This window comes from Pteronotus mesoamericanus, unplaced genomic scaffold, assembly GCF_021234165.1.
Source record: "Pteronotus mesoamericanus isolate MK-2021 breed Mesoamerican mustached bat unplaced genomic scaffold, CSHL_Meso_final contig_221, whole genome shotgun sequence".
NCBI classification, from domain to species: domain Eukaryota; kingdom Metazoa; phylum Chordata; class Mammalia; order Chiroptera; family Mormoopidae; genus Pteronotus; species Pteronotus mesoamericanus.
This window is the reverse complement of record NW_026555092.1, coordinates 15,804,694-15,824,776: the sequence shown is the minus strand read 5'-3', so window position 1 is coordinate 15,824,776 and position 20,083 is coordinate 15,804,694. Positions and strand designations below refer to the sequence as shown.

Genomic DNA, 20,083 nt, shown 5'->3' with positions numbered 1-20,083 from the left:
AAAGATTAGAGCTTGAAATCCGATTATTTCTTTTTCACCTGCCTTCTCCAGGAGGATTTCTAGTGACCTGTATCAACGGTGAGGATCTAGGGTTATGATTAAGGCTGCCAAGAGCCTAAGGATCAGGGATGGGCTTTAGGGTTGGGACTCAAAGTGCAGTAAAATCAAAGTCCTGGAGGAAGCAAAACCAGTACTTGCTGCATGGAGTCTGCCTTTCCCTCCTCTCAGAAGCATGGATGTACTGGCTGTGTAATCTTGGGCACATGCAACCCCTATGGGCCTCCGAGCGCCCACCTGTTGAACTGCTGGGCGGATCAGGATGCTGTTCTGTGTTGTCAGCATCTTCCGTGAGCCAGGCACCATGGGCGGTCCAGATGTTCTCATCCGCTCCCGACACCACCCTAGTGTTGATCAGGAACGGAACAGCCTAGCCAACCACCTGCATACAGTAGGTGCGCCATCAAGGTTAGTTCTCTCCGCTTCTCTCATTTCCCCACAAAGCAGACTCCAGGAGCCCCCTCTCGGCCTGGGCGGCCCAGCAGCGCTGACTCATTCGTCTGGAGGAGTAGGGGCCAGCGGCTGGAGCGCCCCCCCACCCCGGCCCCTCCCGGGCCTGCGCGGCGCAGCTGGGGTCCTGAGCTGCCGCGGGCGGGGAGCCGCGCAATTACCCTAATTACAGCCCGGCCTCCGCGGCGGTGGCGAGCGAGGCCACGCCGCACGGAGAACGCCCCCGGCCCTGCCGAGCGTGGGAACCGCCGTGCCCTCCGCCCGGGGCGGCGGTGGCGGCGGTGGTGGCGGCAGTGTTGGGACCCAGCCCGTGAGGCCTCGATGGCCGATAAGCCCGCCCAGCCGCTCGCCAGGCTAATTACCGGGCGGCGCTCAGTGCGATCGCAGGCGCCTTTCATCTACCGTCTCCAAGTGCCCCGCGCCCATGAATCCAAATCCCACACCTGGGTGGGAGCAGCGGCGGGCCCGCGGCTCTATTTGCGGGGGGAAGCCGAGTGGCCAAGCTCCCAAGGAGGTTCCCACGCACCATTCATTTGTTTACTTCTTCACTCGAGAGAGTTTAGAGGAGATTTGGTGCTGCGGAAAAGGCAGGAGGTAGATAGAAGCAACCTAAAGGTTTAAACTCTGTGCCTCAGTTCCTCATCTATGACATGGGGACAGCAGTCCCCATGCTGCCTCCCTCCCAGCACTGCTGCTGTTTTATTGTACTTTCATTCATTGATTGCATCCATTCACTGAGGACATTTCAGAGCTGTGAACTGGGTGCCAGGGTTAGGGGGACACTGTTCCAGTTTGTCCAGGACTGAGGGGTTCCCAGGATGCAGGACCCAGGGGTGCTAAAATTAAGATAGTGCCCTGGCTGTCCACGGATTGGGCATGGCCTGTGAATGAAAAGATCTCTGGTTCAATTCCCCAGCAGGGCACATGCCTGGGTTTTGGACCAGTTCCCCAGTAGGGGGCGTGCAAGAAGCAACGAATGGATGTATCTTGCGTTGATGTTTCTCTCCTTCTCTTTCTCCCTCCCTTCCGTTCTCTCTGAAAATAAATAAAATCTTTAAAAATTAAAAAAAAAAAAACTGAGATAGCAAACCAGGATGGTTGGTCACCCAGCTTGTGCCAGCTGCTGGAGATACGAGCCACAACAGAGCCCGGCCTGGTCCATCTGAGAACTGGAAAGACTCCTGCCCACAGGGAGGGATGACCCTTGTGAACTGCTGGCAGTGGAACAGGGCAAGGGTGAGGCTTCCTGGTGATGCGCTATGCTCAGCTTTTTCCCAGTCCTCTGGCTCAAGGCCCAGAGATATGTTGAAGCAAGCCTACCCATTGCCTGGCTGGGAAAGCCAAGGCTGAGAGACTGACAGAGGCTTTCCCACAGCCCTGCCATGAGTCAGTGCCCAGGGGCAGGCGTGGTCAGTCCCACCCCCTTGTGCTATGACCTTGGGCAAGCCGCCTTACTTCTCAGAGCTGCCTCCCATCCTTACCTGGAGGAGCCAGGGATGCAGGTGTGGTGATGGCTACCTGATCTCCAAAGCTGGTGGGGTGGTACCTGCCATTGCAGGAGGCCTTTCCAGGAACCCTCCACTTCACCAGGAACTCCCAGTAAAGGAGGCCTCCCCAAGGTGGGAGTGCCTGCCAGGAGCCTGGTTGCTGCTGGGTTCTTGGCAGTCGCCAGGTGAGGACATGCCAGGAAGAACCTAGAAAGACCAGCCTTTGGAAACAGACAGAATGGACATTAACCCCAGTAGGTTACTGGACCTGTCTCAGCCTCATTTTCCTCATCAGTAGCTGGGGAGCGATAGCGTCGCCCACTACTGGGGTCATGAATGAGATTCTGAAGATGAGGGGACAAGCAGGTGCTCAGACACACCAGTTCCCTTCCTGTCCTTTACTGGTCCCTGTGTTCCCCTGCCCAGCTGGCCTGGCCTCACGCTCTGCTTCCCCCTTTTCCCTCCATTCACTGGGTACCCCCCATGTGCTGGTTTTCTTAGGCCCTCCGGTGAGGCAAACGTGAAACATATGGAATTTTCCTTCTTCTATGGGAAGCCATGGTGATCCCTGAGACCCCAGCGTGGCAGTAGGGGGCCAGCTCCCTCACTCCCCTGCTCTTTCCAACGGTCACCCTCTGCCGGGATGCCCTTTCCCTGCATCCCCCACCTCCGACCCACCGTCACCCGTCACCACCAGCTCCACTGCTCCTGCCTCTATCCAGCTGGGGAGCCTGCCGCGCTTGGCCCAGGCAGATTTAACTGCGCCTTCCCCGTGAAAGCCTGGCCTGTCTTAATCTGCAGCCATGCACAGGGCCTAGCTCGTTGTCGTCGGCAATAAATGTGGAAAGAAGAGAGGAGAATCAGAAGGGAAGGGGTGGCCCTGAGTTTGTTCAAGTTTGGGAAGTTATCGAAAGGATTCCTGCCCACCCTGTGCCCAGGATGTGACATTCCCTCCAGAAAGGGAGAAAGTGACAGACGAAAGGATGTCTACTGGGGGAGGGTTCGTACTAGCTCCTTCCAGTGTCTTCCTTGCCCCTGCTTTACACCTTGATTGTGGCCATCAGCAACCCATCTCCACTGGCAGGGGGCTGCTGGGACACAGACACCCAGTCTGGGGGACATCAGCTTTGCTAGGAGCAGTGGGTCTCCTTGAGGGAAGTCACTTCCTTGGGTGTAAGGGGCTCGGCCAGATGACCTTCCCAAGTCCTTGCAGAAATTCTGAGACTTGTGATTCTTCATATCCAGCATCCGTAGTGTAAAGCTTTCTGTCTGACGTGGGAGCCACTAGCCCCGGGGGGTTCCTGACCTCTCAATATGTGGCTACTCCAAACTGAGCTGTAAGAACAAAATACACACCAGATCTTCAAAGATTTAATGTGAAAGATGCGAATATCTCATTAATTTTATATTGATTATGTGTTGCAATGATATAATTTTGTATATATTAGGCTAAATAAATTTGTTATTAAGTTCATTTCACTTGTTTCTTTTTACTTTAAAAAAAAGTTTATTAGAACATCTGCAATTTCATATGTGACATTCGTTTCTATTCACATTCATTCACACTCTGCTTATATTACCCAGCACTAGTTAAAGAGTGGCAGTCACCCAGCTAAGCCAAAACTTTTTCCCCGGCACCAGTCAGGTCTGGGGATGTTAGGGTGTTATTCTCTTCCTTCGAGGGAAGAACCAGACCCTGATACCTTATGAGAAAATGCTGTCTCCTCCCCACAAATGAAGGCACCCCAAGTCTCATCTTCCCCCTCGAGTGGATGGGTGCTGGGGAGGGAGGAGCCAAGCCCATCCTCCAATGCTGTACTCCCTCTACAAGGAAGACACAAATGAGACGTTACTGGGAAATTCCTTTCCAGGCTGGCTTCGAGCCGAGCGAGGGCCAGGCTGGCCCACTCGGAGGAAACCCCTGGCTGCCTCTTCCTGTCTGGCCCATCCCTGCCCCGTAAGTCAGAGTCAGGCTCAGGGGCACCCCCATCCCCGAGTCTCCAGCCAGGACAGAACCAGGCTGGGCATTCAAAGGGACATATGACTCTCCCCAAGGGAATTTATACACCAAGGAAGCAGGTCACACCCACAGAGCACCTGGAGATGATCACATAGCAGCTTGCATCTTCTGGGAAACAGCAGGTCTCTAATGAGATATGGGCAGATATGCGTTCTCCATGCCCCACCCCCACCAATATTCCCCTCCACATTTTGAGAAGGAAATAAAGAACAGAACACAATGGTTAACAGTGAAACCTTAGCACTCCTTCAGGCATAAGCTTAAACCCCAGTTTGGCCAGCTGCTTGCTTTGTGGCCTTGAGTGTTAACCTCCCTCGGCCTCAGTCTCCTCAAAGGTAAAATGGGCACCATCAGAGGACACCCTTCGCAGGGATATTGTAAGAAGTCAGTGAGCTTATGCATGCACGCTGCCTGACAGAGAGCGCTCACCAAACGTCAGCTACAGTTATTAATAATTGCAGAATCTGTCCTCACATACTTCTTTTCATGACTAAAATCAGCCAAAACAAGACTGCCATAGGGAGCTTCTCCGGGACTCTGAGCACCAGTCATTGGAACACAATTGGACTGGAAAGGGGTTTGCAGGATGCCTGGTCAAACGGTTCGTAAAGACCAGCCACACTTCTCTGCGACAGTTTGCACTGGTCCCTTTTGGTGCGCGTTGGCCGGCCAGGTCTACAGCAGCACTAGGCTAGGGTGAAGAGCAGGGAGAGAAAAAAGCCCATTTCTGTGCTCCCTTCCCCCATGCACCAGACACTGGGCCAGGAGGGGCGGGTGAGGGTGAAGGGGGAAATGGCTGGAGAATTCCAGAAGCTGTTTTTTTCTTAATTTCCCTTTGCATTTCAGTTCAACTGCAAAATGAAATAGCAGAAAGAATATTACTTCCATTTCCCTCAATATTCCCACTTAAAGCCGGACTTTCAACAAGAAGAGGGAATTTTTTAAGCCCGAGAAGGAGCCTTTTGTCTCAGCAATTCCAGATCCTCCAAAGGACGAACTCTATCAAGAAAAGGGTCGTGAACTTCGGCACCAGGCTGGGAACCGGGGAGGTGGCAGGGACTGACCCCAAGACTGTTGCGGGTCTCACCTCGGTGATGCAGACGCTCCTGCAACAGGTGCGAGATAGATTTTGGACTGTATCTGACCAGGTCATTGGAAGAACTGATGAAATGAGTAGTCGCCTCGATGACCTGGAGAAAAACATTGCAGACCTCATGACACAGGTGGAGACGGAAGAACTAGGAGATGAAAACAAATTAGCTGCTACACAAAAGAGTTGAAGGTTGCTAATTTACACCGAAATTTGGAACATCGTTTTTACCAGCCAAGAGAAGACCAAGTGGCTTTTTGCTACTAACTACTATGTATAGACAGGTTTTATATTATAAGTGTGTATTCTTATCACATATTTTATAGTTAGTTTATAGGGTGATTCCCTCCCATTCCCAGTTTCTTGAACATGATAACTTCACATCGGGGACCTTGGTCAGTTGTGCTATTAATATTAAACACTAAGAAAGAAATCCCCAGCTGGTGAGGCTCAGCGGATTGCGCACCAGCCTCTGAACTGAAAGGTCGCTGAATTAGATTCCCTGTCAGAGCATATGCCTGGATTCCGGGCCAGGTCTCCATTTTGGGGCGCCCGAGAGGTAACCGATTGATGTTTCTCTCACACATCTATGGTTTTCTCCCTCTCTTTCTCCCCGCTTCCCCTCTCTCAAAAAATTAATTAATTAAATCTTTTAAAAAACACACAAAGAAACTAGCCATACTAGCACATAATCATGTAAGACAAAGTGTTGTGCCCTAATTTTTCTGCCTTAAAAATGGTGCTTCATATATTCTTTTTTGCTATGTTGATGTACCTTTGTCAACAGCTCTTGAAAGAAAACAATAGTTCAATCTAAGATATTGTCCAATTGGATTTTTTGGTGTTAAAAGTGGTCGTTCTATGACCACTTCTATGGAGTGGCTGGTAGTTTCTTTAGGTTGGTTTGGCTAGCTGGTTAGGTCATTTTATGTGTCTAGACTTAGTGAAATAAAAAACTGGCCACCTTAATATCTGTCCCTAAAATGTGAAAGGGAATGGTTTACTGACCCAAAGACCTGGGGATCTCTGCACCCCGCCCAGCTTCCTACCCCCTGCACTCCTTCCACTTGTCCTGCCCAGGCTGCGCCCTCAGGGACAGAGGCAGCAGCAAGCCTGGCAACTATGACCCGCGCCCCTCGCAGGGGCGCTCCTGCAGCTCCCGGCACCCGGGCACTCACATTTCCCGAGGCTCCCCTACCATCCTCACACCCCGCTGACTCCGAAGAACTTTCTTCCACTGAACTGGAACCCACTCCCGGGGATGCCCACTGGTCCTAGGTTCGTTTTCAGAGGTCGCCGAGAATTTGCACTCTCACTGCCAAGGACAGCCATTTAGAGTTCTGAAGGCAGTATGATTTAAAGGCCCCGAGAGGCTTCCCTTCGCTGGGCTAAACAATCCAGTTCCTTCCTAAGAGGGCCTCCACCCTGCAAACCCCTCGATCCTCCAGCTCCCCTCCAGGAGCTCCGTATGAGGGCACAGCAGCTTGGTCGGCAAGGGCGTGAGCTCTGCAGTCAGACAGGCTCGGGCTTGGCATGATTCCTGGCCACACTTTTTTCTGGCCGTATGACCTTGAACAAGTTACTTCAGCTCTAGGTGCCTCAGTTTTCAGTTTCCTCACCTCAAAGTAGAGATAATAACAGCTCAGATAGGGTTGTTGTGTTATGAGGATGATGTCAGTTAACATGCATTAAGCCTTAAAACAGTGCTTAGCACAGGCTGTGCTCAGCGTGTGTCATCTAGGATGTGCTTTGTGAGCCTGCCCTCCCCACCCATCTCCAGTCGGCTGGGGCCAATGAGCCTTTTCCCAGGGGGTTTTAGACCTGGGAGGCAGAGAAGGAAGTCCAATTTTTCTCTATTAGCTGAAAATACAAGGTATAAAACTCAGCCATGTTTTCCACATCAGGAAGAAAATCAGTGTGCTGTGACAGAGGAAAAAAGTATTGCTCAGAAAAAAGCAAAGATGAGAGAGAGTTCTGGTTCCAGTTGCTCCTAAAAGCCAGTTCCATCTCAGCCCTTCCTATAACTTCATTGTTTGTCTCTAAGCTTTTACTGTGTAACAGCAACCTTCAAACTTAGGGCTTAAAGCACTGCACATTTATTAGCTCCTGATTCTATATGCTACAACGGGCTGGGCTCTGCTGATATCCCCCGAGCCCATTCATGCAGCTGTAGTCAGCTGGTAGCTTGACCTGGGCTGCTTGGTCCAGGACGGTTTGGAGGTGACCTAGTATTTACTGAATGTCGACCATATGCCAGGCACTGTGGGAAATACTCAAGTGGAGAAAATTAATATTTACTAACGTCCTACTTTGCGTTAGGCCAGGGATGGAAATTTTAGGTGTATTATTGCACCTAATCCTCCTGATTATGTGGCCAGATAGTCGTTATTAAGATTACCCCCATCTTACAGATGAGGGAACTGAGGCTCAGAGAAAAGGAATAACCTGCCTAGGATGTCAAGACCCACAGGGGCAGGGCTGGAATTCAAGCCAAGGACTCCTGAGTATCTGCAGAACCCACACTGCACAATCCTGGCCCTTCCTACACCACAGAGTAGAAGCTGGCCCTACCCCCGTGCTGCCTTAAGAGTCGTCAAGGGGACGGAGTGGACGCAGCATCCAACAATGTAAGATTCAATGCCGTTCACTCAGCAAATGTGCCCCTATATCTGTTTTGGGCTAGGCAGCATGTTAGGTACTAGGGATGTGGAAATGACTCAGACACAGGACGCAGCAGCAGCAGCAGCAGCAGCGTGGAGGAGGAAATGATTAATCATGCCTGGTTTGGGCTCAGCGTTTACTCGTTTATCAGCCTGAATCTTAAGGGATGCCCGATGCTGGTGAGGAAATGCAGTTCCAGCTGAACTCCCCTTCCCACAGATGCACAGGGTCTCAGAGTCCCAGTTACAGAACAATCAAAGGGCAAGGTCATCCTCACAGGGAAGGTGAAGGGCTCTTGGGCCATCCTTGGAGCCCGGCTACAAAAGCTGAGCACGGTCCACTTGTGGATGTCCGGTCAAAGTAGCAGCTTCCAGGGTGAGCTGATACCCTTGCCATCCTCTAAGGCAGCTCAGGGGTTTCTGAGTCCAAGGAAGGACTTTCTGCCAGCCCAGAACCGGGATCCTCAGAGACGCAGCATCCACCAGCCCAGAGCACTGTCTGCAGTGGGCAGGCATGAGCATGGGAGGGCAGAACGGGCAGTGCAAGGAATGCGGGGGACTCTGCTGGGAGTTCTAGCTGTATCAGTTCTGGCTCTGTTCCCATAAGCTGGTGATTTATTCTTCCCGAGCAGCCTTCTCATCATCTATAAAGTGGAAACAAAACTCCCCATCTTAGCCAACGTTTTTGGTGTCTCTTGAGCTAGTTTAAGCAAAACTCCAAGGCAGAGGGCACATGAGCCTGGCACTGCACCTGGAAAGCCATCAGAACTTCGGTCAGGACTCCCTCTTCCTCTCTCCTCTCCTTTATTTTCCCTCCTTGCTGGCCTCATTTTTCTCCCTCTGCTGACAGGTTTCGTCCATATATCTGGAGCCTATGGTGAAAGCTGGCTGCCCCGTAGCTCATACATAGGTTTACGTGTGACAATCCCAGCCTCATTCAACCTGCCTCTATCGTTCAAGGCTAATTTCAAAATCCTAGGAGAAAGAATCTGGTCCAGTTTTGGCCTAAGATCCACCACTCCGGTGTGTGGCTCAGGGAGCTTTGTCCAGCAAAGGTAGGTCACAGAGTATACCTGGGGACCCCCACTGGTAAAATGAGGAAGGGGACACTTGTTAAAGAAGGAATGTCACTGTGGGCCAAGCAGATTCCCCCACAAGTTACAATGAGGATTAAATAAACCAACAAACATCCATGGCCCGGCACCTGACAGGCGTGCCTTTCGAAGGAGGGTCCCAGGTCAGATTCTCTAGAAGCAGAGCTCTCAGGGGAGAAGTGAGGAAACGAAGGGGATGGGCAGGTATAGAGGACGCAGGCCTAGCCTGGTCTATGGGGAGCTCTGGAGCTCTCAGCCCCACTTGCTCCATAGAGTCAGTCTCACCTTGAGCCAAGGGGACTAGTCTATTGTGCCCTCACCAATCTGTCCCCAGGAATGGTAGGGGTGGGAAGAGGGGAAGCTTCCATCTGGCTGAGGGCATGTCTCCAGGGAAGGGAGCAGCCATGACTGTTCTCAGCCAACATCCCAGCAGCTGGGAGGCGGCGTGCCAGCCAGGAAAGGGGATCCAGGTGGGATGCCAACGTCACCCGTTACCGGAAGCCTCACGCAAACACATAGGGTCACTAGTTTACCTCTTGCCCTTATCTCTCCCTTTGATGTGTTTAAGAGTAATGCTAAATTATATATTGGATAAATGCTTTTATATAATTATGATTTTTTTCACATTCTGTATGTTTTTGTATACATAGAGTATACTCTATGTATACACAAACATAGCCATTACTATAAAAATCTAAATGTGATATTTCCCATAAGGGATTCTTAAGGACCACATGTGCTTTTTGCCTTACATGCTGATTTTAGAATTTAATGTCGTCATTGTTATTAAATATGACTCTACTATAAGCAATTGAGCCTCTCGATCCCTCCCTAATCTTCCTCTTCCTCAAGGTCACAGGGTTCCTGCCCTGGTGAGGGCCTCAAGGGGAGAGGACCTCCTGGCTCCGGTGGCTTCCCATCCCACTTGAAACCCTCGACTCAGCCGCTCAGGGCCCACATGACCCGACCCATGCCTGCCTGTCTGACCGCTGACCCTAAACTCACCAACCTCCAGTCTCAGGGCCTGTGCAGTCGGTTCCTCAAGCCCACCAGCTCATTCCCGCCTGAGGCTCTGCACATGCTGCTTCTTGCCCAGAACATCTTCCCCTGTTCTTTGCAGAGCTGGCTTCTTGTCTCCATCAGGTTCAACCTAACGTCACCTGTCTGGGAGGCCAGCCCTAACCCCTCCTGCTAAAATAAGTTCCAATTACCTTACTTACTTCTTTCCTAACCTTGACAGTTTAAAATTGTTTTTGGTTTTTCACTTGGTTCTTTTCTCTGTTGTCACTAAATTTTAAGCTCTGTGATGTCAGAAAGTGTCTGCACACAGTAGGAGCTCAGTAAGTACTTGTTGGATGAATGTATGAATGAATGAATGAATGAATGAATGGATCTGTTGCCATGTCCTAGCAGTTTATCGCAAATCCACCCTGTCCTTTCCACTGGCAGGAGAGAAAGTTCCAATAAAAGGACCATCACTCTCCCTCCCATGGCCCTTCCCTGCCCACAGTCACTAACAATCCCTTGCTTGAGCAGGCAAGTGTAGGACATGAAGTTCAATGACCCAGATTCCAGTCCCACCCTTGCTACTTGCTAGCTATGCAGCATTAGCCAAATGATCCGCCTCTCTCCTGCTCAGTTGCTTTCTGTAAAGAGACTGAAACACCTCCTGGCTTTTCTTTTCCTTGGGTTGATGTGGGAAGAGGTGTGCAGAGAGGGTTTTCAGTGCAGACAGTCAAGGGCCTTCACGGTGCAGGCCTAATCTCTCCCTCTCCAGACACAAATGATCATTATTGCTGCCCCACCCAGCTACCTGGTGCTTCCTGAACTTCACCCTGTACATCCACGCCTTGGTGCTTTTGTTTCAAAGCTGTGTTCTTTGTCAAGGAAGCTCATTTCCTTGACTTCATCTGCCCAGATCCTGCCCATCTGAGAAGGCTCACTCCTCCGTGACCTCTTCCTCCACCTCCGGCCTCTCGGAGTCTTTGACGTCTGTCTTACTCCTGAGATTGTCTTCCTTCCTGCATTCAAGCCGCTTTCCCTGACTCAAACTGCTAATCCCAACATCACACCGCACTCTTTGGTACAGACTGGAAGGAGACCCCATTGCTACCCTCTCAAGATGATCACCATCTAATGGGATCAGAGGGACCAAAGAGTACTTGGTAGAGATTGCAGGCTAGGGGGACACAGCGGTCAAGTTCACTTGCACAAACGTCCCACACACTTGGCTTTGAATCTCAGGATATGTGGAATACAAACCTAACTACTTGGCTAAATAAGGCATGTTTTTTTTTACTTTTCAAATGGTAAGAAAACCAAAGTCGGTCATCCAGGTCTGCTACAGAGGCTCCGTGGTACATGGAGTGCCCAGGCTCTTCCCAAATTCCACTCTGCCATCCCTAGCATATGCTATTATTTTTGTTCTCTATACCAGCTTCCTCATCTAGAAAATGGGAATAACTACCTCCCTTATAAGGAAGATACAATAAGTAAAGATTAAGTAAGCCGATATATATAAAAAGCTTAAAACAGTATCAGCACATGTTAAGTCCTCCATAAATGCTAGCTATTTTTTTTTTTCCCTCATGCTGAAAAAATGGCTGCTATGCCTCCAAGCATCACATTCTCATCCCTGGCAGGAAAGGGAAAAAGGCAAAGCACAAAAAAAGTGAGTGCTAGCTAAATCCATCTGTTTTTCTCTTAATTGAGATTAAATTCATATAATATAAAATTAACCATTTAAAAATGAAAAATTCAGTGACATTTAATACATTTAATGTTGTTCAGTCACCAGCTACTTAGTTCCAAACCATTTTTATCACCCCAAAAGGAACCCTGTACCCATTAAGCAGTTGCTCCCATTCTCCCCTCCCCCCAGCTCCTGGAAACAACCAGCCTTTATATTGTCTCTGTGGATTTACCTATTCTACATAATTGCATCTATTTTTAAAGATCTTAAAAAAAAAAACTTTCCAGGAAGCCCCGCCCAACATCTCCTGCTAACATCTCATTGGCCAGGAATGTGTCTGATTTTTGGGCACTTTGCTGCCCTCCACACAGTCAGTATTCTGTCATTCTATATTCTAGTATTGATTGAGTTCTTACAACCATATTTTATTGATTCTCAGATCCATGAATTCTTTTTTACATTTTTAACTTTTCCAAAATAAGCATCCTCTTATATTGATACTATCTCATTTTTAATGAAACACAATATGTGTCAGGCACTGTTCTAGATGCTGGGATGAACCAATAAATGAGACAGAAGCAACTCCCTGCCCTCTTGGAGCAGACATTTTAGTGGTGGGGAGATAAATAATTGCACACAAAAAGTGAATTGTTTAATGTCTTAGAAAACTATAAATGCCTACAAAAAAACCAAAATGTCAAGCAAAGTAAGACCCATTTGAGGGATGGAACAAGGATCAGTTGCTGTATTAATGCATTAGTTACCCATTGCTGTGTAACAAATCACCCCAAAACTAAGCTGCTTAAAACAACAAACACTTATTATCACAGTTTCTGTGGGTCAGGATTCTAAGAATGGCTTAGCAAGGTCACTCTGGCTCAAGGTCTCTCACAAGGTTGCAAATGAGAGGTCGGCAGGGGCACAGTCATCTGAAAGCTTGACTGGAACTGTAAAGTCCGCTTCTGAGATGGCTGCCCCACACAGCTGTCAGCAAAAGGCCTTAGTTCCTTACTGGCTGTTGGCGAGAAGTCTTGGTTCCTTGCCATGTGGACATCTCTGTAGGGCTCTTTGAGTGTATTTGCTTCACCAGGACAAGTGATTCAAGGGAGAGGAGAAACCTATGCAGAAATAACACCATCCCTTCTGCTATATTCTATTTGTTCAAAGAGAGTCACTATGCCCAGCCCACATTTAAGGAGAGGGGAGTTTAAGGAGTATCGAAGAATTTGTGGACCTTTTTGGAAATCACTACAATGAAATAGGAAAGTCAGGATAAAAGAAAGGTCATATTTGAACAAAGACTTGAAGGCGGTAAAGGAAATCAGCAAAGCAGATATAGTTGTGAAGGAGAGTGTCCTGGCCAAGGGAAACAGCAGGCGCCGTTGGGGTGACGCTTGCCTGGCATTCTGGAGAAGAGAGAGTGGGCACGGGGAGACAACTAGTGGGGCAGCTACCGTCCTTCCCTCCGTGACTAGCCACATGACCCTGGGCAAGTCACTTCCTCTCTGAGTCCCAGTTTCCTTCTCTGTGAGATGGGAATGATAGAAGTAACTACTCATGTGTTCTGTACATTCTCCAGAAAGGGGACTGGACATAAGGAAAGAGCAGGAAGCACTGCATCCTCATGTGGTGGTAGAAAGCTGTCCCTAGGCCCTCTCAGCGCCCACCAGCGCCAAGCACGACTCTGGCCCTGTCAGCTCATGCCAGGGGGACTCGAGGGCTTCTCCTACCCCATCCCAAACCCAATGGGCTCATAACACGACTTCAGATGAAAGCAGCTTGGATAAGGGCGGGAGAGGGGGGGTGCTGTGCTCTAAGGACCGCAAATGTTGCTGCTTCTCACCTTGCTCCGCCACACATTGTAACCTCAGCCAACTCCCTGAATTTTTTCGGGGTCTCAATTTCCTCGTTTGTCTAAAAGGATAATAACTTCTGCTCTGCCTAATTTATTCATTCACCTGAGACTTAAGTCCCTACTCTGTGCCCAGCTCTGTTCTGACACCTTGCAAATACTGGGCAGAACACTCTGTGTGAGGTAGTCAAGGCTTCCGCTCTCAGGGAGCGGAGCTGCTAGCTAGGAGACATTCTTTGAAATAATGGTGGTAGAAGAAAAGCAGAGCAGGGGAGGGGATGGAGAGACTGGTCACGGGAAGTCTTTCTGAGAGGGTGAAGTTTACACAGAGATCAGAACAAAGTGAGGGAGCGAATCATGTGGGTGCTTGGGAAAGAGCACTCCACGCAGAAAGACGGGCAGGAGCCCGGAGAAATCAGTGTGCTCGGCAGCCCACGGCTGGACAAGGGAGCCGTTCATGGAAACGCCAGGAAGAGGTGGAGTCCAACCAGAGCAATGCTGTCACTGCGTAACTTAGACCATGTCACTCCTCTACCAAAGTCTTTACAGGGCCCTCTAAGGCCCTGCACGGTCTTCCTCATTCTCTCTTTTACACCCCGCCCTCCGCGCCCCGACCCCAGTCTCCCGCTGCTCCAGCCACAATCTCCCCTGGCTATGGCTCCCACCCGCCTGGAGAAACTGCCCTAACTCAGTGGCTCAGGGTCACCTGGAGGGCTTATTGGAATGCAGGTAGCTGAGCCCCAGCCCAACTCCTGATTCAGAAGCTGTTTCAGTCTGGGCTGCAGTCCCACGAGGTTCATTTCTAAGAAGGTCCTTGGTGCTGCAACCTGTCTGGCACACTCCGGTTGTTCCCTCTGCGGGACCACACACATGACTAATGCCCTCTCCTCCTTCAAGTCTTTGCTCAGACTAAATGGCCTCAGTGAGGCCTACTCTGACCATCCTGTGCAATATGGCAACCTGCGCTCCGTACCCCCGTTTCCTCCCTACTCTACTTCTCCTTTTTTCTCCATAGTACCTACCATTTTCTAACGTGTGGATAATTATTTGACTTAGCTTTTTGTTAACTATATGTCCCCAAGTACCATGGGGAGGTTCTTAACCCAGACTCCATGAACTCCTGAGCAGACCCATGGATGCCCCAGAGAGCTGCTATGCAATAGTTTGTGAACACGGTGTCTGTAGTTTTCACTAGATTCTCAAAGAATTACTTGATCTTGAAACCTAAAAAAAACACTAGCAGATCAAAGACTGGCATAGAGTAGTTACTAAAAAAAAATTTGTTGACTAAATGAAAAAACTTTTTAAACATTATTTACACTCATTATTTTTTTAAACACTATGTTTTCATTTTTTAAAAACTTTTTAAACATTATTTACGCACATTTTTTTTTAAACTATGTATAGTGGCACAATTGCTCCCAAATGTTGGTATCCTTAGACCAGCTATGACAGAATAACAGGGTTGCTTTTTAAATGTATACATTCTTATGATTCAAAACAGCCTCAGAAAGTCTGAGTCAGCAGGTTGGGTGGGGCCAGAGATTCCATACCTTTCAAAGCCCCCTCCCCTTCCACCCCCATACACCTCAGGTGACTGTGAGGTGAGGCTGGCTGGGTTTAGGAATTTCTGTGTGAAGCCTTAATTGGAGAGACTCAGGACAGTCAATCCCAGTGTGCAGCTTTTACACTTTGCAAAAAGTATAATCGTACCCACGATCACTTGTGACCTTCCCACAAGCTCTCAGGGTGACTAGGCAGGGATTCCAACCTCCCTTTCCCTGAACAGAAAGCTGAGGCCCTAGGAACCAAATGACACCCTCCTCCCAACACCCAAAGGTCACGCTGTCTTCAGGTGGTGGAGCTACAATTAGAACAAGGGCCTCTGGACTCTCTCTAGGGTTCTCCCCCCTGAACCAACTGGATAAACCCAAGTTCCAGGAAGTCCCAAGGCCACTACCAGGGGAGGGGAGCTGAAGAAGGGAGGGGTGGAGTGGCAAACTCTATGGAGAGCAAGGTTCAGGGAGGCTGCCTCCTGGACACTGGGAGAGACTCCAGCTGTTCTGAGGACACAGACATTCACAAGCTAACTCAGTCTCCTCATCTGCAAAATGGGGCTGATTATCCATGCCCTGTCCCCAATAAGAAGCTTGTAGAATGTAAAGCACGCTAAACATTCACTTAAATTATTACTGTTATCTAGGAAAGGTGCAACACCCCGACCCAGATCTCCAGGGACGGAAAGTACTACGTCCAGCCTTTCATTCATTTGTGATACATTTTTGAGCACCTACTATGTATCAGGCATTGTGCCCAGCACTGTACACACACGGCCTCAATATTCAGTGGGGTCGGTGCTACTGCTGTCCCCCTTTTACTGATGAAGAAACTGAAGCTCAGGAGAATGAGTTGCGATTTATTCCATTGTTTGTTCATTTACCTAACTTTTACAAAGCCTGCTCTGGGCCAGGCTCTGGGCCAAGTGCTGAGGTCACGAGGATGAACAAGTCCTTCAAGGAGACACGCCCATAAATTACTTTAATAACAACTCAGTACATGCTTCCACAGACAAGTGAATGAGAACCAGAGAAGGAGCAACTGGCTCCCTGGCGTTTTGGGGACAGGCAGCTGAACTTTTGCAAGACCCTGCACTGCTAAGGTGGTCGTGATGGCAATCACAAGGCCTGGGTTCCAGTGTCACTTCTGTCAAGGCTCTGCTGTGTATTTCCAAGGAAATCCCTTCTGCTACTAAGCCTCAGTCTCAACCTGAAAAATTAAGAGACTGGGTTTGTGATCCTGCAGCTCTGGGAGCCTAAACCTCTGGCCATCCCACCCCCGCCTCTGGTCAGTTCACGCTTGACCCCAGCCAGCACCGAGACTGAGACTGGGACATTAACACCAAGCCGCTTGAGAAGTGCCCAACTCTGTTCCGCACTCCTAGCCTGCAGCGCGGCCGGGGGTCCAAAGGGCGGAGCTCCGACGGGGGCGGGGCTTAGTCCTCCAGGAGGCGCGGCGCGGTCCTCCCAGGAGCGTCTGATACAGCCAATGAGAGCAGGGGAGCGGGGCGGCCCCGCCTCTGGATATAAGTCAAGGAGGCTCCGGGAGCAAAGCGGAGGTCTCAGAACCTGAGCCGGTGGGTGTGTGTTTTTCTCGTCGCCGCGACTTGCGGCCACCGGGCGCACGGGAGCTCTTGAGTTTGGTGCGTCCCCGGCTAGGCAGGACACCGGTTCGGTTCGGTTTTCCTTTGTCCGGCTGGGTTTCGGGGAGGGCAGGGGACCCGGATCTCTCTCTGCAGAGGGACAGCTAGCCGGGTCGCGGGGGACGCGTGCGCTGACAATCCGCCTGTCGTCCCCGCAGGCAGCCAGCCCGCCGTCATGGCCGACCACCTGATGCTCCCCGAGGGCTACCGCCTGGTGCAGAGACCGCCGTCCGCCGCTCCCGCCCCTGGCCCCCAGGCGCTCCGGACGCTGCAGCCGTACGCGGGCCCGGGCATGGACAGCGGGTTGCGGCCGCGGGGGTCTCCCCTCGGCCCGCCGCCGCCTCCACTCGCGGCCCTGGCGTGCGGGGCCTTCGGGCCTCCGCCTGCCTTCCAGCCCTTTGCGGCCGTGCCGCCGCCGACCGCCGGCAGCGCGCACCTACAGCCGGTGGCGACGCTATACCCGGGCCGTGCGACCGCGCCCCCCGGCGCTCCAGGAGGTGCCCCGGCCCTGCAGCCGGCCCCCGGAGCCCCGGCCCCGCCGCCGCCCGTGCACGCCCTGGGCAGCATGGACGCTGAACTCATCGACGAGGAGGCGCTGACGTCGCTGGAGCTGGAGCTCGGGCTGCACCGCGTGCGCGAGCTGCCCGAGCTCTTCCTGGGCCAGAGCGAGTTCGACTGCTTCTCGGACTTGGGGTCGGCGCCGCCCGCCGGCTCTGTGAGCTGCTGAGCGCGGCCCGTCGCCTACCTGGGGTGCCTGAGAGGAGAACCGATTCTGACTGCCCGCCAGACTGCACCCCCAACACCTGGGCCCCGCACGCACCCTCCGTGAGGGTGGAGGCAGCGGGATAGTGCACGGAGTTAACTGCGGCTGGGACACCTGGCCTCACCCCAGGCCCCGCCTCCTGCAAGATGACAGTTTGGCATCACCTCTCTGACCCGGAGCCTCAGCGGTAAAAAGGGCAATGGACCCCTTTCGGACTGCACATTCTTGGATTCTGTGTCCTCTCCTCTGGGACTCTTCCTCATCCCAACCTCCCAATCTGAGCCATTCCAGGCCTCTGCCTGATTCCCTCTCTCTCCTTGGGCAATCCACTGTGGTCACTGGGTTCCTGGAGCTGCCCATCCACTGGGGCTTCCACCCCCTCTGCCTGGGCCTCTCACCTTGGGGAGGGGAAGATTGTACATACAGCCCCCCTGCAGAGCGGAGCAATGTCCCCTCTGGCCTCCAAAAAACAAAATAAAACTGGGTCACTTTACAGCCTTGCATTTTTGTTTCCTGATCACTCCAGCCCTTGACTGTGTTTGGCTTCTAGAGTCCTGAGGCTGTTGGGCGCCCCCACACCCTGACCCCGACCCCTACCCAGGTAGGATGGAGGCCACACCCCTGGCAGTGCCCAGGAGAGGAAATTGGCAGTTTCTTTCAAAAGTATCTGAGTTGTGCAATTGTTCTGTCATAATCTGAAGGCAGAGACTGCCACCGCTAGGTGGCAGGGTAACCCAAGGGCACCAATGTTGGATTTCCCAGCTCCTGGGAGGGGGAGCTTGGTGGAGCTGCCCCCACCTGTTGCTGGAAGAAGACAGCACAGAAGGGCAGAGGGGAGCTGGGTGGTAGGATTCAGAAAACTCTGGCTTTGAGCCAAGACTCTTCCATTTATCCAGATGTCTGAGGCTATGTTCTCAGACAGACGTGGTCCCAGTCTCGGGTGGTTGTGAGGATCAAATGCAATGTGAGGCCTTTAGCACAATGCCAGACACCTCAGCAGCCCTCAGTAAATGATAGTGGTGATTGGTCTACAAATTGATGTTAGCTTTATTCCAGTCCCTGCGCTGTTACGTGCTCTTATGGGGGAGTCACAGTTCAGGCGGGAGTTGGGGGTGGTGGTGACAAACCTGGACATCAGCTCATGCTGGTGCAAGGAAGAGTGTGATAAGGACTAGAAAACAGGATGTCCCAGCAGGTAAACCCAAAGGAAGGAACAGTTTCAGGTGGTCGGGGATGGTGTCATTTCAGGGTTAGGGAGGTGGTGACATTTGATATGGTGAAGAGAGCCCTGAGTGATGAGTACATCTTTAGGAGTTGGAGAAGGTGACATGCAAGTGAAGAGCCCATTCTAAGGCAGGGAGGTATACAAGTACCAGGCATGTACAGAGAAACTGTGGGGTATCCAGAAGGGACAATGTCTAAATGGCTGTGCAGCAGCATTGTGATGCAGGCACAGTCCCCATTCGACAGATGAGGGACATGGAACTTGCCCAGGTCTGGCAGGATTTGGCCTCGGTCCTGATCACCAGTGTGAGCTCCTGACCTCCCTCTGCTGTTGACTCTCTGGAAATATCCCTAGGTGTTCAGGGGTGTAGTAGAAAGGCTGGAAGAGAGAGAGACTGAGGCAGGAAGGAGGCTGGGCTAGGATGGGGCAATGGGGCTGGAGAGGAAAGAAAGAATTCCAGAGACTCTGGAACTGAACACAGAGCTGAGCCCTTAAATCCCCAGTGGTTGGGCTTCACTCAAGCTTGTTTGTTAACATGACTCTCCCTCCAGCCTGTGAATTCACCCAGAGTACACGGTGTCGGCGCCAGCTCTGGAGCCAGCAGGACAGGCATGGGATGGGCGACAGGAGTGTTTGGCAAAAGAATAAAAGTGTCCTGTAAGATAATGGGGCTTTCTGGACAGGATGAGGAGGAAGGGCAGAGAGCCTTCTGGAAGGAGACTGGCCTGAGCTCCAGGCTCAGAAAGGCCAGTGTTTGTCCCAGCTTGAACCAGGACCCAAGAACAAAGACAGAAACTGAGGGGATGGATTGGGACTTGGGGTCTAGCCCTCGCCTGGACACTGTCCTGATTCTCCTCTCTGGGCCTCAGTTTCTCCACCAGTAAAATGGCGCTAATATACTTCACAAGGCATTAAGCCTCACAATGAGGAGCAGATTCAGGGATAGGTTGATAAGCAATTGTTAAACTCTGGGGTGCTCTCCATGTGGAAGGGATTACAATGAAACCCAACACCTGCCTCTTTCTAGAGTGCAGGGGGCAGGTAGAAGAGGGAGACCAGCTGCTGAGTGATTTCCCAGCCCCTATCCCTCGTAGAGGGGCTGCTGACAAGTTGGACAGCAGACAGGTGGACAGCGGGGAAGGTAAGGCTGGGGCAGTCCACCATCTGGATCCCTAAATCCCTGACACGAGGGAGGATTCTGACCCTCCTGGCTGGAGGGGAGGAGGGTGGAGTGTCCTTCCTGGGGCTTGTACTCTAACAGCCTCAGGGTCCAGTTCCAGAAGCAGCTCTTACTAGCTGCCTGACCTTAAGCAAGCCAACTCACGTTCTCAGTCTTGGCTCTCCTACAGTACAGGCATACTGTGGGTTCAGTGTCAGACGACCACAATAAAGTGAGTTGTAATCTTTTTTGCCTGCCTTCAATTTGTAAAAAAAAAACAACATCTGTGAAATGCAATAAAGCAAAGTGCAATAAAAAGGAGTATGCCTGTAATC

The 20,083-nt window shown here is 51.2% G+C and overlaps 2 protein-coding genes across 2 annotated transcripts; both read left to right on the top strand.

Annotated features, from left to right (window-relative positions):
- Positions 1–319: 319 nt before the first annotated feature.
- Positions 320–5,294, top strand: LOC129069473 (heat shock factor-binding protein 1-like). Its single transcript, XM_054572207.1, has 2 exons — positions 320–448; positions 4,986–5,294. The coding sequence occupies exons 1-2, from the start codon at positions 320–322 to the stop codon at positions 5,292–5,294; spliced, it is 438 nt and encodes a 145-aa protein (XP_054428182.1).
- Positions 5,295–16,776: 11,482 nt separating this feature from the next.
- On the top strand, positions 16,777–17,843 carry CITED4 (Cbp/p300 interacting transactivator with Glu/Asp rich carboxy-terminal domain 4). The gene has a single exon (XM_054571586.1). The coding sequence runs from the start codon at positions 16,777–16,779 to the stop codon at positions 17,326–17,328; it is 552 nt and encodes a 183-aa protein (XP_054427561.1). The 3' UTR covers positions 17,329–17,843.
- Positions 17,844–20,083: the final 2,240 nt, after the last annotated feature.

Excerpts from the sequence above, each read along its gene's own strand:
- LOC129069473 (XM_054572207.1), top strand. The coding sequence starts at position 320 with ATGCTGTTCTGTGTTGTCAGCATCTTCCGTGAGCCAGGCACCATGGGC. Across the intron at positions 449-4,985 it reads TAGCCAACCACCTGCATACA|CAATTCCAGATCCTCCAAAG; the intron begins GTAGGTGCGCCA and ends CTTTTGTCTCAG.
- CITED4 (XM_054571586.1), top strand. The coding sequence starts at position 16,777 with ATGGCCGACCACCTGATGCTCCCCGAGGGCTACCGCCTGGTGCAGAGA.